The sequence below is a fragment of the Rattus norvegicus genome, chromosome 5, assembly GCF_036323735.1.
Source record: "Rattus norvegicus strain BN/NHsdMcwi chromosome 5, GRCr8, whole genome shotgun sequence".
Classification (NCBI taxonomy): Eukaryota; Metazoa; Chordata; class Mammalia; order Rodentia; family Muridae; genus Rattus; species Rattus norvegicus.
Genome location: NC_086023.1, coordinates 15,255,354 through 15,277,672, shown reverse-complemented (window position 1 = coordinate 15,277,672; position 22,319 = coordinate 15,255,354). Strand labels below are relative to the sequence as shown.

General features: G+C 37.0%; 1 protein-coding gene across 10 annotated transcripts in view; it reads right to left on the bottom strand.

The window, feature by feature from the left end:
- Sntg1 (syntrophin, gamma 1) overlaps nucleotides 1-22,319 on the bottom strand; it is an 814,179-nt gene that overhangs the window by 305,796 nt on the left and 486,064 nt on the right. For all 10 annotated transcript variants that reach the window (XM_063288183.1, XM_063288182.1, XM_063288181.1 and 7 more), the window contains one exon: nucleotides 1,362-1,418. In XM_063288183.1, coding sequence (XP_063144253.1) covers nucleotides 1,362-1,418 — 57 coding nt within the window. The remainder of the gene's footprint in view (nucleotides 1-1,361; nucleotides 1,419-22,319) is intronic.

The following is a 22,319-nucleotide window of genomic DNA, read 5'->3' as shown; positions in this document are numbered from 1 at the left end:
GCCTAATCAATAATTTGTGCCCATGGTGTGCAGTGGGCACCACAATGGCTTTCTCCTGTCCTTAGTTAATTCATTAAGGTCCCTTTAGCAGGTCTCACTATGCCTCCAGTATATGCCAACATTGATTATAAGTGAAGCAAACAACAGGGGGTTGTTGGGAAAAATGTTTTCATAACCTAATTTACATATCCTGCAATTTATTCTGCATCTGTTCATTGCCTGAGCTGATGGCAAGTATATATAAAGTATGTTTTTAACACTCATATTTTGAACACTGAAATTCTTATCACTACACATTGCCATTGTATTAAGTCATTTTGACAAAACTGAAAAGAGCTGATAGTCACAACTTCAAAATATCCCATTCCTGACATAGATAGGAGGAACTGGGTAAAATGTCTTTAAATATGCACCAAAGATAACATATTCAGTAAGTAAATAAAAACTAAAGAATTAAAATTAACAGCCTATATTTAGGTATTCAGAAAGTCAGGTTGATAAAAGAATTAAAGTTGTTTGGTTAAGTCTTAAGTATCCACATACAATTGAATTCTCTCAATTTTATCAGTCATTTTAATGATGATAACTACATGGGTGATACATCTTTACCATTCAACACTGTACAGATTAAAAAGCTCTTAAGTATCATAATCAAAACTTGGAATTGATAAAGGAAATTTAGGAGTCTATTTAACAAAGTGAAAAATCAACCAAAAAGATAAGTGTGATAGATGCATGCTTCCCAGGTACCATCCATATAAGACTTACTCGACTCTGCCCATCAATCTTTTATGATGGTGAAGAAGAACAAGGTCCTTGCCACCAGCATATTTCATCTTTATGGGAAGCCACATAAAGAAAGCTGACAAGGGCTGGAGAGATGGTTCAGCAGTTAAAAACACTGACTGCTCTTCCAGAAAACCCAGGACCCACCAAGTAGCTCGCAACCATCTGCAGTGGGATCCAATCCCCTCTTCTGGTGTGTCTGAAGACAGTGACAGTGTACTCACATACATAAAATAAATGAATTCTTACAAAAGAAAGGAAGGAAGGAAGGAAGAAAGGAAGGGAGGGAGGGAGGGAGGGAGGGAGGAAGGAAGGAAGGAAGGAAGGAAGGAAGGAAGGAAGGAAGAAAGGAAGCTTCCAAGTTTACTTAACACTAGGTATGGTCCCAGTCCTTTCCTGTGATATCTAAATCAGAAGATAATGGATATCAGGTTCTGTTAGAACATCCCAGATACAATCCACTGTATATATCACAGAACCATTCCTTTTTAGTCATGAGTCACCAAGATCAAAGTATACAAAAGGTTAGTCTTTACAAGGCAGCCTTTGAAAAGACAGACTGGAAGGGTGACTACCTTTATGCTTAATCCGAATCCTCCTACTGTCTGTCTTCTGATAGTCACGGTTCTTTCCTGAAAGACAAGAGATTTAACAGTGCTGAGAGTTTCTTCACGATAATGTTACTTTTTTCTTGTAGTTTTTTTGACATCGTTGTTTACATTTTGGAGAAAATATTTAACAACAAAGGAGAAGTCAGCTCTTGCAATTGGTGGAATTTTTTACAGTTTTAAATCACATAGCGATAATTTACCCACCAAAATAAATGCTACTAAATCAAAAATCTCTGAAAAATTAAAATTGTTCAATCATATTTTAGAACAATTTTGGAATGTCATGCTCTCATTTTCATGTTGCGCATTCTTGGGTAGCCTACCTGTATCTCACTGACAGTGATAAACCTCCCTTTGCTGAGGCCTTATCTATACCATAATCTATACCATAAAGTCATAGATTTGTGATTGCAGAGCTAATGCTTTTTAAAACGTCAGCACAAACACACGTACCAACACCCTACACCCATGGGCGCGCACACACACACACACACACACACACACACACACACACCCTCATACATGCATGCACATCCGTACCAATACAGGTACATATGTACCTCCCCACCCTTCATCTTCAAGCTCTAGCTGTTACTTCTGAATTGTGTCTGTGTTCAGTTACTATGTTTGGAGTTAGGAGAGACAAGAGAGACAGGACAAGAAAATTATCTGTATTCTAAAAGGTTAATTTAATTTGGTTACTTTAGGCTACAGGTAGGAAGCACAAAAAGAGAACTCTCTTCTTGGATGGGTACAATGTAGATATTAATATTCCAAATTGTTAGCCCTGTCCTTCTGCCCACCTCCACTTCCTTTGAATAGGTCACAAACTAGTGAACACCCAGAACTTACTTGAAAGTGTGTTTAGTTATAGCCCAAGTGTCCCGAGTCCTAAGAAACCAGGATAGTGTTGTTTCTTTATTTTTGCAACACAAAAGTTATTCTAGTGGTCCTGCACACACACACACACACACACACACACACACACACACACAGAGAGAGAGAGGGGGGGGTGGGGAGAAACTTGTACACATGTACAAGTATGTATGTATAAATGTATGTATAACACAGAAGTGAGTTTGAAGTCCTTTTCCTTACAAAGGGCAAAAAAGTTTTACACAACAGAAATCAGACCTTGGAAGTGGGCATCATATATCCTAAGTACAAAAATTCTTTTTAAAATTTGAGGATATTATGAAGTAGGACAATAATGAACTAAAAAGATTAAGATTGTTCTTTAGAAACTGTACTGAATTGGTATGGGAAAAATATATTGTTTAAACAAAGGAACAGACCATCATAAGAATGGAAAAACTTGAGAAAAGAATAAAAACATGTACTAGCTTCAGAGTTTCAAATTGATTACATTCCTTTCTAGCCATCACAGTGCTTAGAATGATTCTTTGAGAAAGTTCTTGATAAATTCCCCACTACAGGTTCCTAAGAACTAAAAACCTGGCTTGTTCAGAGTCCTGAGCTCAAGCACAGAGACAAAGCTAAACTTACTATTCACATGTTAATTGAAACGATTAGATAAGGAGTTAGTTCAGATGACCCTCAAATAATGTATTTCCTGGAAAAGTGTGTCCCTGTGTTTTCATGTGTTGTTTGGAGGTGGCTATGCCAGGCTAGCATTAAGTTGTCCTCTGCCTTTAAAAGGAAGGCAAGCTGTCTGGTATCTAAGCCCCGTAAAGGCAACTGGCATGGCTTTTTGCATAATAAAGAGCTGGCTGCTGGAGCTGGGGCTTCCCAGTATGCAAGAGAAACTGTCAGAAGCAGAAGGAAGGCAAAAGGGAAGTAGACTCAGAGCTGGTAAGCAGGCAGTGAGGAAAATGTGGAGAGACACAGCTGAAAAACAGACACAGCTAAAAACCAACAGCCTTAAAGTACATAGATGTCTCCACGTCTTAATTATTCAACCTCAAGTGGGATCAGAGAAACTCTCTCAAAAGGAGCTTGTTATTTTCCCCAAAAGATAGTGTGACAATTAAAAGAAGAAATAAATAAATAAATAGATAGATAGATAGATAGATAAATAAATAAATAAATAAATAAATATAAGGTAAATCCTTTCTTTGCATAAAAGACTAAGAACTGGAGTTTTAGACAAACTTCCATTCAGTTTGAAAATGTATTTACACAAATATCTTTGCTATCATAGCAATTGTATTTATTATTACCAAATCAGCAAGAGGTAAAGCTATAGGTAAATAGGAGGAGACTGTCATACAGGGAAATGGTATTCATCACTGGAGAAGAGGAGAGATGTAGAGCTGGTAACAGGTATGGGATGGCATTGAAAGATAGAGTTTTAAATTAGCTCAAAACTCAGCAACAGGGGGTTGGGGATTTAGCTCCGTGGTAGAGCGCTTGCCTAGCAAGCACAAGGCCTTGGGTTCGGTCCCCAGCTCTGAAAAAAAAGAAAAAAAAAAAAAACAACTCAGCAACAGGATCTGACTCAGGAAGACAGATTGTTAAAAATGCAGGAGAACTGGTTCAGAGTCACTGACCCTCCCGCTTATCACTGGACTGAGTAAATGAATAATGGGTTTTGTTCTGCTGCTGTGATGTTTGTTCAAGCCCCCATTGTGTCCTCCAGCCATTGTGTTCTACAGAGAGTATTCCTGGAAACTGGTGGCCAAGCCTAACCAGATGTGTTTCAGATGCAGATGCCTCATCAACTCTGACAAACTTTACCCTAAAGGACAATCAGGATCTGTTCTCAAGAGAATGTTTGACCTTTCCCCTCATTTAAACCCTAGAGTCTTAAGAACAATCCTGTGACTTGGAGAGTTTCCCCTTGTGACATTTTTGGTATTTCCTTTTGATATCCCCTCATCTCCTGGAGCTTGTGACTTCTTCCTTTAAAAAGCCCTTCTCCCAGCCACTCGGGGTCGACACCTCTGTCTCCTGCGTGGGATACGTGTCGGCCCGGAGATCTCCATAACAGATCTCCATAATAAACCTCGCCTTTGCATATTACATCCAAAATGGTCTCTCTGTGTCTGGTGTCTGCAACTTCCTGAGACTTGAGTAAGGGTCTCCCTTTGGGGATCTTTCAGCATCTCAATGAGGTCTACCAACCATAAAACAATTCTCACTCTTGCAACAGACAAGAAAGTTACAAAGTAGGTAGAGCACTGGAACACCTCATATCTTCTCCTCAACTTCGTTGTAGACCATAAACTTCTTTTTTATTATTTCACTTTAGAAGTTTTTAAGATTGCAGTTACAATATTTCAACCTTCCCTTTCCTCCTTCCAACCCCCGCCACCCATGTAAAATCAATGACCTTGTATTTGTTATTAACGGTCAAACTGCTTTTTAAAGATAGTCTTAGAATACAAAATGGGACCTTAAATGTATGCTGGACATGGAAAGAAGCCAGTTTGAAAGGATGGCATACTTTGATTCCTTTCATTAGACACTCTAAGGAAACAAACCTTTAGGGATGTTGGAAGGGAAAGTCTCAATAGGAGAAGCATGGTGAAGAAAGACTTTTCCTTGGGATTGTGCATTTTTCAACACCGTGCAACTTTAGAACACAGAGTAAGCAATGTTTACTTATTTGTTGTGCTGTTTAGGAAGTTAAGGAAGGGGTTCAAGCATGAAAGGCAATGTGAAAAAAATTATGTAATTACATAATTACTTTAAATGCTCCTGTCTGTCTCTTTGCACAGAACACTATATTAATTACTGTTAGCATCAGAAGCTGCCTACAGCCTCTGAATCCAGCAATGACATCTCTCCAGGAGACAAGGACCCATGATTCTGAAGCCATGACAACCTCCATACATTCCCAGCACTCACTTCATCTGCCTTCACCTGCCTGCTGCCTTGTCGGTGCTTGATAGTGCCTGTGATTACATCACGGCACAAATAAAAGGCAGAGACCCCTGACCCTTTGCCCCTTTTCTTCTTCATCATTGCCCACTTTCTTACTCTTTTCTTCTCTGTTTTCCCCCAATAAATCTCTCCCATGGAACTGTGCTGGCCTGGTGTGATCTATCCAGATATGAGGCGCTGTCTAATATAACAATTAGGTAACTAATTGTTTCTTCTTTTTCTTCTTCTTCTTCTTCTTCTTCTTCTTCTTCTTCTTCTTCTTCTTCTTCTTCTTCTTCTTCTTCTTCTTCCTCTTCTTCTTCCTCTTCTTCTTCCTCTTCCTCTTCCTCTTCCTCTTCTTCTTCCTCTTCCTCTTCCTCTTCCTCTTCTTCTTCCTCTTCTTCTTCCTCTTCCTCTTCCTCTTCTTCTTCCTCTTCCTCTTCCTCTTCTTCTTCCTCTTCCTCTTCCTCTTCCTCTTCTTCTTCTTCTTCCTCTTCTTCTTCTCTTCCTCCTCCTCCTCCTCCTCTTCCTCCTCCTCCTTTTTTTTTTTGGATTTTCTTATTTACATTTCAAATGTCATCCCTGTTCCTGGTTTCCTGTCCACAAACCTCGTATCCCCTCCCCCCTCCCCCTTCTTCTATGAGGTTGTCCTCTACAACCACCCCCCCTTCCAGCCTCCCAACCCTGACATTCCCCTACACTGGGTGGGGGGGAGCGTTCACCCTTGGCAGGACCAAGGGCTTCTTCTCCCATTGGTGCCCAACAAGGCTATCCTCTGCTACATACACAGCTGAAGCCATGGGTCTGTCCATGTGTACTCTTTGGATGTTGGTTTAGTCCCTGGGAGCTCTGGTTGGTTGGTATTGTTGTTCTTAAGCGGTTGCAAACCCCTTCAGCTCCTTCAATTCTTTCTCTAACTCTTCCAATGGGGACCCAGTTCTCAATTCAATGTACCATCTTCATTCTGTAAATCAGCAGTTGTCCATCTACTTTATATCTCTTTAAAGTTGTTCACCATATAGTCACAGAAATGGAATCACATAGGAGGTAATCCTTTTGTTTTTCGATTATGTATCAATTTATCAATGTTTTGTTCCTTTTTAGTTATTAAACAATATGCTTCTGTGTGATACAGAACATAGGGAAACTTTAACCCAGTAATGAGAGATATAAATGAGATATATAAAAACAAGAGTTTACATATAAGTTTTAATAATCAGAGGTCTTTATGAGATGTGGAAATTCTAGGCAGGAATTACTGGAAAGGTTGCAGAGGCAGTCACTATACAGGGGATTCAATCTGCTCCAATCCAAAAGAGGAAGTAGTCACATGAGTTTACAGGTCTGATGATAATCCACTACTCAAGAGGCCAGCAGACATGTAATACTCAAATGAGTGATCTTTTCTGTTTAGATACAGGTTGTCACCGTGAACCGGTCTGGGGAAGGGACATCGTTGTACTAAGGGTAGAGGAATATTTTCATAAGGAATTAGGCATAATTTTACTGAATAGGGGTTAATATTGAGAGCCTACTTGTATTTGTCTACATAAAAGTCCCTGTAAATTGCCAGTGTACCATCATTTACATATCCCTTCTTTTAGAGACTTGTGCTTGATTAGTTACTTCTTTTTGGTCATTATGAATGTCACGCTATGAATATGTGCATATAATGTTGGATGGACATGGGCACTCCTTTCCTTTCACTACATACTAAGCTGTATGTTGTAAAAATCAAACTGCTTCTCAAGGCAGTAAGTCTCTAGCCTTGCCTTTAGAGTGTCTGAAAATTCCAGCTTCAGTGGAATGTCTTTGCCATTGTTTATACTTCTAGTTGAGGCATTGCAATCAGAAAGGTAGCATCAGACGGTGGTTTCAGATAATGTGTTTCCAGGATCACATCTCTTCACTTGCTAATCTGAAACCTATATAACATCTATTTAAGATGGCCTCTTAAATTCTTTGACCAGTTTTATTAGCTGATTACAATAACTATTATGTATTCTGAACACAAATTACATGGCAGAGCTCCAGTGTTGATACATTGTGTCTTATCTTTTAATTTTCTTTACATCATTCTTTGAAGGAAAAATCCTTTTAATTTTGATGAAGGACACTTTCACTATTTTTTCTGTGTTATGGCTAAGATTTAGTCTGGAAGTTTTATAGTCTTGGCTATTACATTTACATTTCAGTCAGTTTGAATAAAATTTTCTGTGTAGTGTGAAGTAGGTGTTCAAGGTTTTTAATTTACATGTGTCTGCCCAGTTTTCCCAACATCATGTGGGGAAGGAAATGTATTTCCCTATTTGTCTTGGTGTTCTTGGTAAAAAAGCAATTGATTTCCAGGGGGAATTCATTGCATGGTTTCCCATCTGGTCTATATGTACATCTGTTAGAAAAACAGCACTGTCATGTTTAACATCTATTCATGTCAAGGTTTCAAGTAAGAAATTATAAATCCTCCAATTACGCTTATTGTTTTTCATGATCATTTTGTTAAAGTAACATTTATTCTCCTGATTTAATTGTCATCTTGAAGGCTCACTGCCACTGTCTGCTCACCTAGGCCTAGTCCTGCAAGCTTCTAGCCTCCATACAATCTTATTTAGGCCTGGAATGCTTTCAGCCTTTGAGTCTTACTGATGAATAAGCTTACCTCTTCTTGTTCTTTCTGATCTCTGCTTGGCTTATTCAATTCATCTGAGTTGTCTCAGAACTTCTGAGCTCAAACTCATTTCCAAGTTGATTGATTCAATATGGCTTCTCTCTCTCAGCCTCTCCTGTATTGATGCTTGGCCTCATACTAACTTTAGCAACATGTACTAATCTGGCTTCTCCTCATTCTCTGATTTGTTTTGTCTTCACCTGCATAAAGCCCCCCCTCTCCTCTCTGTGCAATCTGTCTCTTTATAACTGTCCTGGTTAAACTGCCTCCTTCCTTGCATTGTTATTTCTTTTTTTTCCTTTTTCTTTTATTAGATATTTTTATCCCTTTTCCTGGTTTCCCCTCCAGAAACCTGCTATCCCATCTCCCCTCCCCTACAGTAGCCTCATTTTCCTCTCTTCTCATGAGAGTTAGGTATATCCTATTCTATGAATCTTTTCTCTGATTCATCACTTTGACTGCCCTTCAATTAGACATCACTTTAGAACATGGTGTTTCCTTCTACAAACTAAATTTACCTCCATTTTTGGAATTAACGGTGTTTACTACCTAACCAGAGGGATTAAGAATATGTGCCAAGGCTGAGCTGCACAACAACTAGAAACTAATTTTTTTTCAGTAAATAGAAAAATCTTGAGTTTACAACATCAGAAACTGTCCTGCAACATGTTTTATTTATTCTATGTCCCAATTACTTCATTATGAATTTTATGATTAGCTTGTATATTTCTCTGAAACACTTAGGATTTTAATGTGAGTTAAAATGTACAGAACCTAAAGTACACTACTATATAAACAATATTTACATTTTTAATTATAGGAATGGTACATCTTTTAATATTTTAGGTCCTTTGTTTTCTAACTTGATTCTTTTTTATTTTAGTTTTCAGAGTATGTGTTTGCAGTTTTGTTAAACTATAATGGTCTTGGTGCTATTTTTAAATGAAAAATATCATTTAGAAATAAGCTCAGATCTAATGAAATAATAACATTCCCTCTAAGAAAGGTAAGGCGTTTAATTCAACTTCCCCGATAATTTAACAAAAATCTGTTTAGAAAAGCAATGCACTATGAACATATGTCTTCTTAGGGAGGCTGCACTTTTCCTTTTGAGTTCTTTCTTCAGAAAACTTCTGATAATCTATAATTTCATGCTAACTCATAAACTGTTGCATGAATTTCACAAATTCTGATATGTTGTAAGTTTTATTCATCTTAATGAATTTTTTATAGATGGAATTTTACTGCCAGCCATGCTGTTTAAAGGTGTCTAGACCTTCAAAAACAAACCACATGGTCTTCAACCTCATCAATTATGCAACAAAAGCAATATCATGCACATACTTCCAAATAAAAATGTGAATAAATCTAACATAATGTCTCTAGGTTGTCCTGTGAATTATACTATGTTAAGCAAATGCAAGACATCATAACATTTGAGATTCAAAGTAATTATATTAACCAAAGACTCATACATTAGGAATGGTATTAAAAGATGTAAATCATATAAATCAACCTTGTAACTTGGGCCATGCATCATAAGTCATGTTCTTAAAAACTCCTGAAATTCACATTTCTCTTCTCATTTGTAACCCTAGACACATTGCAGTTTCGTCTTATGTTCTGAAAGAGTTTTAAACAGACTTGAAGAGAAATAAAATGTCTATCTGTAATATAAAATCTAACAGTAAAGTTTCCTATAGGTGGTAGCCACAAAACATTCTTAATAGAAACGAACATTTTTACTGAACGTTTCAACATTTAATATATGATGACACTTCTATAGAAACCTTTCCATATACCTCATTGACCTTATTTTCATCTTTTTTTAAAAATTTCTTCCTGTGATGCAACTTATTTTCTCCAGTACAATACAGATTGTAGACCATCATTATTTATTTTGCCTCATACAAATTTCACATATTAAGACCTAGGACTTCCTTTCTCACTTTAGTTAGGTCTCACTAGTATATACCTGGTCCTGCTACCTCTAGTTTCAGCCTTTCCTCACAGTCAATTTCCATTTCCTTGAAAGTTACTGATGACAAAAGACCGCTTTCTATCAGATACTCCTACAACTTCTACACAAACACAGGCTCAGGGTTGAGGAAAGCTACCAGCTCTTATATTCCCATTATCCATTCTAATTTCCTTAGATACTGCTAGCCTATCATACCACTTGCCACCTCTCTCAACAAATCCCTTTCCTCTGGGACTCACTGCTATGTTTCCTACCTGTGCCTCTTGAAGAACACATGTGACAGGGAGCTAGATAGGATTTCTCTTTCTCGGCTATCCCATACAACTCCAACTTCCTGAGCTACATGTCCAGACCATGCTGAAACCTGGCACCCGTGCTGAGACCTAGTCCTATCAATTACCAGTGAATTTCCTGAACTCTGGTCTTCCTGTACTCCTCCCAAACCTCACAGCTCACCTAAGTCACACACTCTACATACAGGCTCAGTTTCCTCAATTTCTTCACTATTTCGACCCTTCTCATGCTTGGCTTAGCCTACAAACAATGAGCAACTGAGCCCAGTCAGTCTTTCTGATAATAGCCCCCACTACCTCCACCACCCCTTCCAATTATCTGGTCTACCACTGTTAGTGTAGAGTGTGCCTATATTTAGTATGTTGAGATCCCTGAATCCAAGCCTGCTTTGTACCTTCCTCAGTATTCAGATTTAGACCTAGTTACATATCCTGTGCAGAGATCAAATCTCATGATCACCATTCTCAAACACCAGCCTGAGTACTCCATATCCAAATTCTAGGCTTACATCAATTTATACATCTATGCTAGGATACAACATGGTGAGTCCTTAAAACCTGTACTAACGGGCTAGAGAGATGGCTCAGTGGTTAAGAGCACTGACTGCTCTTCCAGAGTCCTGAGTTCAATTCCCAGCAACCACATGGTGGCTCACAACCATCTGTAATGGGATCTAATGTCCTCTTCTGGTGTGTCTGAAAAAAGCAACAGTGTACTCACATAAATTAAACAAATAAATATATGAAAAAAAAACCTGTACTAACAATGCCATCCCCAGACACTTGGACCTTATCATATAGTCTGTACCAGACTGAGGAAGTAAAAAAATCATACATCAGACACACAACCAATGAAAGAAATCCACATGCACGGACCTTATCAAAATACAAACAATATAAAATACCAAGAAAGTATATCTCTTCTCAAATCTTCCATTGCTATAGAAATGTTCTCTAATGAGAACTATTTTGATGAACCCAGGACATATAATTTAAAATAAAAACAGCAAATTCATCAAAGGAATCCAGGGGTTTACAGAAAGAACAAGGAAACAGTTCATTAAAAAGCAATGAATTGTTTAATAGATCATAAGGAAACAAATGAATAGTGCCTAAGAAAATACAAACATACAGCATAATAAAATGGTAAAGAAAATCTAGAATTTGAAAACTGAATTCAACACAGAGATTAAAAATTATGGAAAATAAGTAAAGATAAAATGAAGATAGAACTTAAATCCTTACAAATAGAATAGATCAAACAGAAGATATACTATTAAAACTTAAAGACAAAGAGAAATCAGAACACATATGTTAGAGTTTGAAAATTTTTAAAACAAAAACACATTAAAGGAATGAGATACCATGGAAGAAGCAAGTGTGCAAATTCTAGGAAAAGATGATAGAGAAGAATAGAATTCAATAAGATAGACTATATCTTCAACCAAATAATTGAGGAAAAATTTTCTAAACTATGTTAAGACATAACCAAACATGTACAAGAAGCACACAAAACACATGACAGGAAAAGAAAAAATGTTCATGGTATATCATAGTTAAAACAATAGTCAGAACAAAAAACATAGCCAGAGGGAAAAATTAAAATAAAACAAAACATGTCGTATATAAAGGAAACCCCAAGAGAACAGCTGAGATATTAATGGAAACATTAAAACCTGGGAGAGCCTGGAGCAATGAGCTCGAATGCTCTAAAACAGTCTTGCTGCCAACCTTAACTACCACATCCAACAAAAACACATGCCTTAGTTGAAGGTGAAAAACAATTCCATGACACAAAGTGGCTTAAAGAGTTGCAGACAACCACACCAGAACCAAAAAAAATAATATAAGCAATGCTTCAGACTGAAGAAAGTAGTAATGACAGCCTGAAGATTGCAGAAAGGAAACTATGAACCCATTATTACTAAAATACCAAGTATGCTAAGACCATAAACAGCAAACAAAAAACAAAAATCTCAATAACAAAATGATTGTAATCAACATAAATTTCTCAACAGTAACTCTATTCATGGACACAGCTCTAATTTAAAAAGAAAACAACAACAAAAACAAAAGGACAAGACAGAGGCTAGCTGAGTGGATCCAGAAACAAAAGCTATCTACCTGTTGTATACAACAAACATATCTTACTTTTAAAGACAGACAACATCTTCGAGTAAAGGGATGAATGAAAATACTCCAATTAAATAAGGACAGGAAGCAAGATAACACTACTATCCTAATATCTAATAGACTTTAAAATAAAGCCAATTAGAAAAGACAAAGAATGATACTTATTCTAACCAAGGGAACAGTTAACCAAGAAGGCATTGTAATCCTAAACATGCATACACTGTACTCTGATGTGCACAGGTAATTAAAGATTCAGATTAACACTGACCCAAAGATGATTTTAATACTTCAGTTTCTCTGATAGACAGGTCATCTTGCAAAATGAAACAGAGAAAGATCATAGTTAAATGTCGTTATACAGCAAAAGGAATTAAATATTTTTAAAAGATTCTACCTAAATAAGAGAAAACGTGTATTCTAATCAGCAATTCATAGGAGCATCTCTAAAATGCACCACATCCTGGAAATTCAAAATAGTCTAAATAAATGCAGAAAAATTGAAGTAATCCATTGTATCTATCTGAAAAAAAGTGTTATAAAACTTAAAATCAACTGAAAAATATCTAGGAAAAACATATATACTCATTCAAGGGCGTATAAATCTCATTACTAAATGATAAATAGGTTAAAGATAAAATTAAAAGATAATTTCTCTCTCTCTCAGAGAGAGAGAGAGAGAGAGAGAGAGAGAGAGAGAGAGAGAGAGAGAGGGAGAGAGAGAGAGAAATTTTGGTCTGTATCCCTACTGAATATAAATTTAAAAGTCCCCCAATAAAATACTTGCAAGTACAGGTACATATCAAAAAAAATCCTCCACCATAACCAAGTTGGCTTTATCCCAGAGATACAAGAATGATTCAACATTCAAGCATTAGTAAATGTGATAAATCATATGATTTAAAAGCAACAACCACATAACCATGTGAATATATTGTTTTTTTGAAAAAATTCAAAATACTTTCATAATGAAGGTCTTAGAATGGAACAAGAGGGAAACACACCTCACCATAATAAAGACTATGTGTGAAAACCTGTAGTCATCACTATCATAAATGAAGAAAAGATAAACAACCCCATTGAAATAAAAAAGAATATACCTGTCCTCCATACACTATTTGTAAATAAAATGCTCTGGAAATGAGTCTGGAGGTTCCTCAGAAAATTGGACATTGCACTACCTAAGGACCAGCTGTACCTTCCTGGATATATACCCAAAAGATGTTCCAGCATACAACAAAGAAAAATGCTCCACTATGTTCATAGCAGCCTTATATATCATAGCTAAAAGCTGAAAAGAACCCAGATGCCCTTCAACAGAGGAATGGATTCAAAAACTGTGGTACATCTACACAATGGAGTACTACTCAGCTATCAAAAACAATGACTTCATGAAATTCATGGGCAAATGGAACGAACTAGAAAATATCATCCTGAGTGAGGTAACCCCATCACAGAAAAACACACTTGGTATGCACTCATTGATAAACAGATATTAGCCCCAAAGCAGGAACTACCCAAGATGCAATCCACAGACCACAGGAAGCTCAAGAAGAAGGATAACCAAAATGTGGAAGCTACCACTCCTTTTTTTTTTTATTAACGTGAGTATTTCTTATATACATTTTGAGTGTTATTCCCTTTCCCAGTTTCCGGCAAACATCCCCCTAATCCCTCCCCCTCCCCTTCTTTATGGGTGTTCCCCTCCCCATCCTCCCCCATTGCCGCCCTCCCTCCAACAATCTAGTTAACTGGGGGTTCAGTCTTAGCAGGACCCAGGGCTTCCCCTTCCACTGGTGCTCTTACTAGGATATTCATTGCTACCTATGAGGTCAGAGTCCACGGTAAGTCCACGTATAGTCTTTAGGTAGTGGCTTAGTCCCTGGAAGCTCTGGTTGGTTGGCATTGTTTTACATATGGGGTCTCGAGCCCCTTCAAGCTCTTCCAGTTCTTTCTCTGATTCCTTCAACGGGGGTCCTATTCTCAGTTCAGTGGTTTGCTGCTGGCATTCGCCTCTGTATTTGCTGTATTCTGGCTGTGTCTCTCAGGAGCGACCTACATCCGGCTCCTGTCGGTCTGCACTTCTTTGCTTCATCTATCTTGTCTAATTGGATGGCTGTATATGTGCTCCCACTCCTTCTTAAAAGGGGGAAAATATCCATCGCAGAGCATATGGAAACAAAGTTTAGAGCAGCGACTGAAGGAATGGCCATTCAGAGCCTGCCCCACATGTGGCCCATATATATACAGCCACCAAAACTAGATAAGATTGATGAAGCTAAAAAATGCATGCTGAAAGGGACTGGATATAGATCTCTCCTGAGAGACACATCCAGAGCATGTCCAATACAGAGGTCAATGCTAGCAGCAAACCACTGAACTGAGAACAGGACCCCCTTGGGGGGAATTAGAGGAAGTATTAAAAGAGTTGAAGGAGCTTGCAACCCCATAAGAACAGCAATGACAACCAACCAGAGCATCCAAGGAACTAAACCACCACTGAAAGACTATACATGGACTGACTCAGGGCTCCAACTGCATGTGTAGCAGAGAATAGCCTTGTTGGGGCACCAGTGGAGGGGGAAGCCCTTTGTCTGGGCAAGGTTGGACCCCCAGGGCAGGGGAATGGGGGGGCAGTAACGGGGATGGACGGGGGGAATACCCATATGGGAGAGGGGGAAGGAATGAGGGCTTACAGACAGGAAACCAGGAAAGGGAATAACATTTGAAATGTAAGTAAAGAAATAAATCTAATAAAAAATAAAAATAAAAAAGTTTTAAAAAAGTAAAAAATAAGTATTTTGGATAATATGCTATGCAGAAACCAAAAAGCCTCATTTAAAGTTACATGTTTCCATTTCCTTATCCTCCAAGATGTCTCACTTGGATGGTAAGAGAATGCATTCAAACATACATTATGTAAAATGGTGATTGAGAATCTACTGAATCCAGGATCTGAAATATCTTCATGCTGATTTATACAATGTATGTTTTGTGCTGATTTAGAATAAAGCAGATAACTTTCATGTTTCTAAAAAAAAAAAAGGAAGAAAGAAAAAAAGAAAATAAATCCAGAACAGGGGCAGGAAAGATGCCTCAGTCATCAAAGGCTAGGCTCACAACCAAAATTATAAGAACTCCAGAACAGGAATCCCCAATCTCTATACTACATTAGTAGAGGATTCAGACCTAAATGCAGATCAAATAGGTTTTAGTTTGAATCCATGTTAGAGTCATAGTGTATGGGAAGGTCCACATTTCTCAGAAGCATCAACAATTGCTTCTAACATGGAGAGCCAAGCTTTTCTTGAGCAGGGTGAAGTTCATTGATACTTTGGGAGTTCTACATCTTGTATAAAATTCAGAGGAAGCTGGGAGCCCTGGGTGAGAGCTGGATTTAACTTTGGGTTAGTCCCAATGATTAACCTGAAGTTTTATATCCCCCAAGGGATAAGTAGTTGAGGAACCAGGGTGGGAACCAGATTTGACTGTGTGGGAAGCTCATATGTGAAGAGAGGACTCCACAAGTCACAGGGAAAGCTGCAGACCCAGAAATGAAGAACAAGCTGACTCAGGATAATATTTGATCCTTGGAAGAAGATTCAAGGTAAAGTCTTTGTACCAAAGGGAAAGGTCACCTATACCAACACCTACACCTAAACCAAATACTATGCAGTCAACCACTGGGGGGAAAGGGGGCATGGTAGAGATACTTAAAACAGTGTCAAAGGAAAAAACTCAATTAACCACCTTCAGATGCACTAATCCATCCCAGAGACAGAAAGAGCATGCAGAATCAATACAACATGCCTCCTCCACAATCACTAATCTCACAGAAATAAAAATGCCTTAAAGGAACTTCCCAAAAAATACAAAGAATGATTATAGGTATAATCAATTCAACAAAGATGCAAATAAGAGGAAATAAAGGAGAAACAGAAAAGAGATGGAAAAATCAAGTCGTGATATGAAAACCAAGATAGAATTGAAGTGAAATAGAACTATAAGGATGTTAAAAATGAAAAACACAAGGCAATGGTCAATCTTGTTTGCATCTTGACACAGCTGAGGAATTGCTTCCAACATATAGGACTGTGGACATATCTGTGTATCGTTTTTCTTTACTGTTATTTGGGGGACAAGGGCCCATTGTGGACAGTGCCTTTTCTAGGTGTGTGGGTTTGGGTTATATAAGAAAGATAGCAAAGCAACTCAGGAAGCCAAGCTATTAAGCAGCATTCTTCTATGATCTTTACTTCTAGGTTCCTGTCTTAAGTTTTTCTCAATTATGGACTGTAACTAATAAGCCTAATGAGAACCCATTCACACATATCAAGGTTGGGTTTGGCCCATGTCTTAGCAAAGCAACAGGAGCACACTGGAACATTCGATAAACCAAATGGATGCCACACTGAATGCCTCACAAATAGAATAGATCCAGTGGAATCAGATTCAGGAGTGGAAAACATGGTAGAATAATTTAGTCACTGAGTCCAGATCAACAATATATTGGAAAGAAATATAGTCAGAAAGTGAGAATGCTCTGGGAAACCATGAAAAGACCCAACTTTGGATTAGGAACATAGAAGAGAAGAAGAATACCGTAGCAAAGACATAGAGAATATTTTCAAGAAAATCATAGAGAATTTCCTAAACCTAGAGAATGATATGACCATCAAGATACAAGAGACATATAGATCTCCAACTACACAGGAGCAGATAGAAACTCCTCACAATACATTGTAGTTGAAACTTTAAGAACACAAACTGGTTATTGGGTAGATATGTTTTAAGGCAGATAGGCCTGAAAAAGATATATTCTGAGTTCTAAAAGACAAAAATCAACAATCTTTTGTTGACACTAAGATTATTATACACAGTAAAACTACCCCGTAAAATTTGAGGAAAAACATATACTTCAATTGATAAATTGTTATCACGAAAACAGATTAAGGCAATTTACGGCTATCAGACCAACTCCAAAGAATATTTGCAAAGGAATATTTGGTCTGAAGACATGAATTAAAGCATCTAAAAGAGCTTGGCAGTAGTGAGGCTAGCCTGCTCCTCAGAGAAAGTTCCAAGACAGCCATAGCAGTTACACAGAATGGCACTGTCTCAAAAACAAACAAACAAAAAACAAACAAGCAAACAAAAATCCACACTCATGCACAACAAAACCCACCAAACAAACCAAAACCAAAAAAACTAACAAAACTACCATAAAAAGTCACAAGGAACAATTCTAAAACATTAGAAAATTTAATAGACCAAAGTCTTAAAAAACATTAGCATGAAAATAACGCAAGTTAATATGAATATTGATGAATATTAATTAATATGAATTAATGACTATTAAGTCAGTTGCCCATAAAAAGATACAGATCAGAAGATTGGATTAAAACCAGGGCCCATCTTTTGGATGCCTCCAAAAAACTTCACCATATCAAAACTAGCCCCCACCTTGAAGTAAACATATGGAAAAGTTCCAAAAAAGGGAACCACACAGGAATTAAATAACTATTTTATCATTCCCCCACAAAAATTGATTTCCAGCTAAAACTGGTTGAAAGAGTTAAAAGGGTCTCTTTTTTACATTAGATCAGTAGTTCTCATCCTTTGGGTTCAAAACCATTTCACAAGAGACACATATCAGATATACTGCATATCAGATATTTACATCATGATTTGTAATTGTAGCAAAACTACAGCTATGAAGTAGTGATGAAATAATTTTGAGGTTGCTGTTACCACAATATGAGAAACTGTGTTAAAGTACTGCAGAATTAGGAAAGTTGAGAACCACTACAATAGGAGGAAGAAATCCATCAAAAGAATATTATAGTTCTATGTACATCTACAGCAAACACAGGGACACTTAACTTTATGAAAGCAATAATATTAAATCTAAAAGAAATAAGATTGACTGTAATACAGTGATTATAATAGGCTTCCATATCATACTCTTACTAAAAAAAAAGCAACTTAGGGGTTAAATAACACAAACCAAATGGACATAACATATGCACAGAACATTCTGTACAGACACTAAAATATTTTTTTAATATCCTATGGAACTTTCTCCAAAATGGGCCACAAAGTAGAATACACAGCATGTCTCAGCAGGATGGAAAAATTGACATAATATCTTGCATTCTTTGTGAACACAACTGCCTGAAACGATATTAACAGTAAGAGATACTACAGAGTATACAAGCTAAACAATATCCCTTTATGACAAAATTTATAAAATATCAAGATACAGGAAATATATCTTAACATAACAAAGGCAATGTAAAACAAGCCTATGCCCAACCTAAACAGAGAAAAATCATGAAAAATTTTCACCAAGATCATGAAAGAGAAAAGAATATCTACTCTCTCCACTCCTGTTCAGTGTCATGCTTGAAGTCTTAGAGCAGTACAAGTAAAGGAAATAAGAAGGGATACAAATAGGAGAAGAAAAACCCAAAGAACCCCTGTATGTAAAATACTCTAAAGAGCCTACCAAAAATTTAAAGCTGTTTAACACATTTAATAAAGTATCAGGATAGAATATTAACATATAATAACCAATGGCCTTATTATATGCCAATGTCAAACATACGGATTAAAAATAAAGGAAACAGTTCCACTCACAGCAACCTCAGGGGAAAATACTGGAATTACTATGACCAACGATGTTAATGACTTCTGCAGTAAAAGTTTTAAATGAGAAAGGGAGAAAAATTGAAATAGATACAAGAGAATGGAAAGACATACGTCCACTATGCTCATGGGTTGGTAAGTTTAATATCATGAAGCTTGCCATCCAGTCAAGGTCAAGCTACTATTCAATGTAAATCCATAAAACTTCCAGTGAAATTCTTCATAAAATAAAACCATAAAATTCATGTTCAAGCAAAAATGATTCAGGAGAGACAAAACTACTTGAATAATAAGAATGCTGGAATTAACTTGCTACTACACTGGTACTTGTTCATATCTGTTAAGTGTCATTATACTCATGAGAGCTAGGAAATTTAAACAATCTAATCTCCCTTAAGCTGAGAAATAAAATGTTTTTGTGTACTATAAAATTGTATTCAGCCTCAAAGAAAAATAAGATCAATTTGCAGGTAAATGTAACCAAAATTATTATACTGGTTGAGGTGACCCAAACCCAGAAAGACACATACTACATGTTTTCTCTCCTTTGAGATTCCCCAAGATCTACAGATTTGAGTATAAAACTGTGGAGTAACTGCAGAAACGAGGGTACACATTGTGTATATGTGTGTGTATTGGGGGGGGTACTACAGAGGGGATAGCAGGATGAAAGTAATATGAAGGCAAGGTGGAAAAGTGAGGGTCTGTAGTTGAGAATGAAAGAAGAGGATTTTAATACAAAAGAAGAAGAAAAAAAAGAAGGAAGAGGAGGAGGAGAGAGTGAAAAGTACACTAAGGATGTCTGAAAAAATCATATTGTATTTTCTTTACCTGTTATTATACATGATGCACAAAATAGATAAATATATATATACATGTACATATACATATATAGATTATAACTATAGGTATATAGATAGGTATGTAGATATAGATGATATAGATAGATATAGATAGATGACGTAGATGTAGACATATCTATAGATATAGTTTTAATAAAGAATGCCACTTGAACTGACCCTGCTACTCCTCAAAGTCATAGACTATCTAATAAAATCCCCAATACAAACATAAGGAACAAAATTTCAAATTACTGATCAGAGGAGTCCAAGAGACTCCTCAAATACTACAGGTTCGTACTGTTGTCCTTGGTGGCTTCCTAGAGGTTGAAGGTAAGAGCTTATTGTGCTTCAGATGTAGAACTCAGAGTATCTGACCTGGATTTGACCAAGAAGCCTAGTTTTCACAGTATTAAAAGATGCTATCAAGCTACCAAGGAAGAGAAAATACTAATTATTTCTTACCAGTATATGACACCTGTGAGACATAAAAATTACTAGTATTGTGCATTTTCTCTAAGGGTGCAACTGTTGCAATCATGCTTTTGTGCCAACTACAGTTGTCTAGTTAGTTGAAGGCTGCTCAACAGGAAAGAAATTACATCCAGTACTGGAAACAAAACCAACTCTCTGGTAATAGTGAGGTCATGGATCTTAGAGGTATTATCAGCATACCTGGTTTCAAGCTATACTCCTAAAACACCATAGTATTTATATAGAAACAGGAATATTTATCAATGGAATAGAATGAAGAACCCAAAACCACTCCATATACCTACATCTATCATAATTTTAACAAAGAAATAAAAACATACATTGGAGAAATATCAGCATGTTTAAAAAATGTTGGAATGCTGGAAATCAAAATGCAGAAGAATGAAATTATATTTTGTGCACAAATAGGATTAGGTAAGGATTTTCTGAGTAGAACTGGCTGTAAGGAAAGAATCAGCAAGTGGAAATACATGAACTTATAAAGCATCTGTACTGTGAGGAAAATGCAGTCAAATGTCCTATTACAGAGCTTCAGTTGTACAAATATATCTTTCAGTAAGTATTTTATATCTATAAATTACATATATGAGAAAATATAACAAATAAACAGATGTAACTAAGAGTGGTCTGAAAACAACAAAATCCACAGACATGTTGTAAGAAAGATTTATAGACACTGTAATAATCCTAATTCAAAATTAACAAGGTAGTTATTAGGTGTTGTTTTTTTTCTCTTTGAGGACTTGACAGAAATATTGCCTCCACATGGCCATTTCTAAGGTGCATACATCATTTTGTCTCCCCTGATATTTCAATACATTTATTCTACAAACAGAGAATATTTGTGTATATGTTCTATATCTCCCTGATGCCATTCTTCTTCTTTATAACTTTTGACCAATATTGTGAAAACACACACACACACACACACACACATTTCCAACTGAGATTCCAGAATATTCTGTGTATGTACTATTTTTAATATGTGCTCTAGTTCAGTATACAGTCAGCCAGCTTCCTATAATAACACATCAGCTGCAAATAAAGACTACTTGAAAAATTATTTACACATGAAGGCATAAGAAATACTTGTTTGTATTGTGCTCAAAGTTCTAAGGTCACATGATTTGTAGCATGTAGAAATATGGGTTTATGTTACAGATACTGAGATTCCTCAACTTTAGATGGGGTTATAGCTTGATGAAGCAATCTATTGGAAAGCACAGTTATCATTATCAAAAGCATATTTAATATACAGCAGAAAGGCAAGGGAGACCAGAGAGGAAAGGCTGTTTATCCTTGTACATTGTTTGACTGACAGAGCTGTGGCCCTAATGTGCCCATCACCACAGATGTATCAATTGACAGCATGTGACAGTCCTAAGAAAGAGTCAAATTCAAAATATAAGTAGGGTTTCTCCTAATTCTGAACTATAAGTTATCAGTAAATACTCTGTCAATTGATACTTTTCAATCTCAGGTTCGAGAAAAATATCCATGATTATTCTAGAGCCCACCCTTCCATGTATTGCACAATGACTGCTATTCCTGTGTCAATAATAGTCCCTTTCATCCTCTTCCTGATTCACATCAAGGCTTGAAATGAGACTTATACTCTGTCGTGGCCAGATATAATTTAAAGGAGGTATGCACCTTCCCTTTATTATATTTTAGCGCTTTCTCTACTTGGCTACTCTTGGTCCACTCATATCTTTAGTAGTGTGGTGAAGAAGCCACGCTTTTTTTTTAATGGGATAGTTTATGTATTTACATTTAAAATGTTATCCCCTTTTCCTCTCCCATACTCCCATACTCCCTCCCACTGCTTCTATGAGGATGGTCCTCATCCCATCCACTCCTTGGGTGGCATTCCCCTGCACTGGGAAAAAAAAGTCTTTATAGGACCAAGGCATCCAACTTATGCCAAACAATGCCACCCTCTGATACATATGCTGCTGGAACCATGGTCCTCCCCCCTCACCCCCCCACACACAACGTGAGTGTATACTCTTTGGTTGGTGGTTTAGTCCCTGGGAGCTCTGG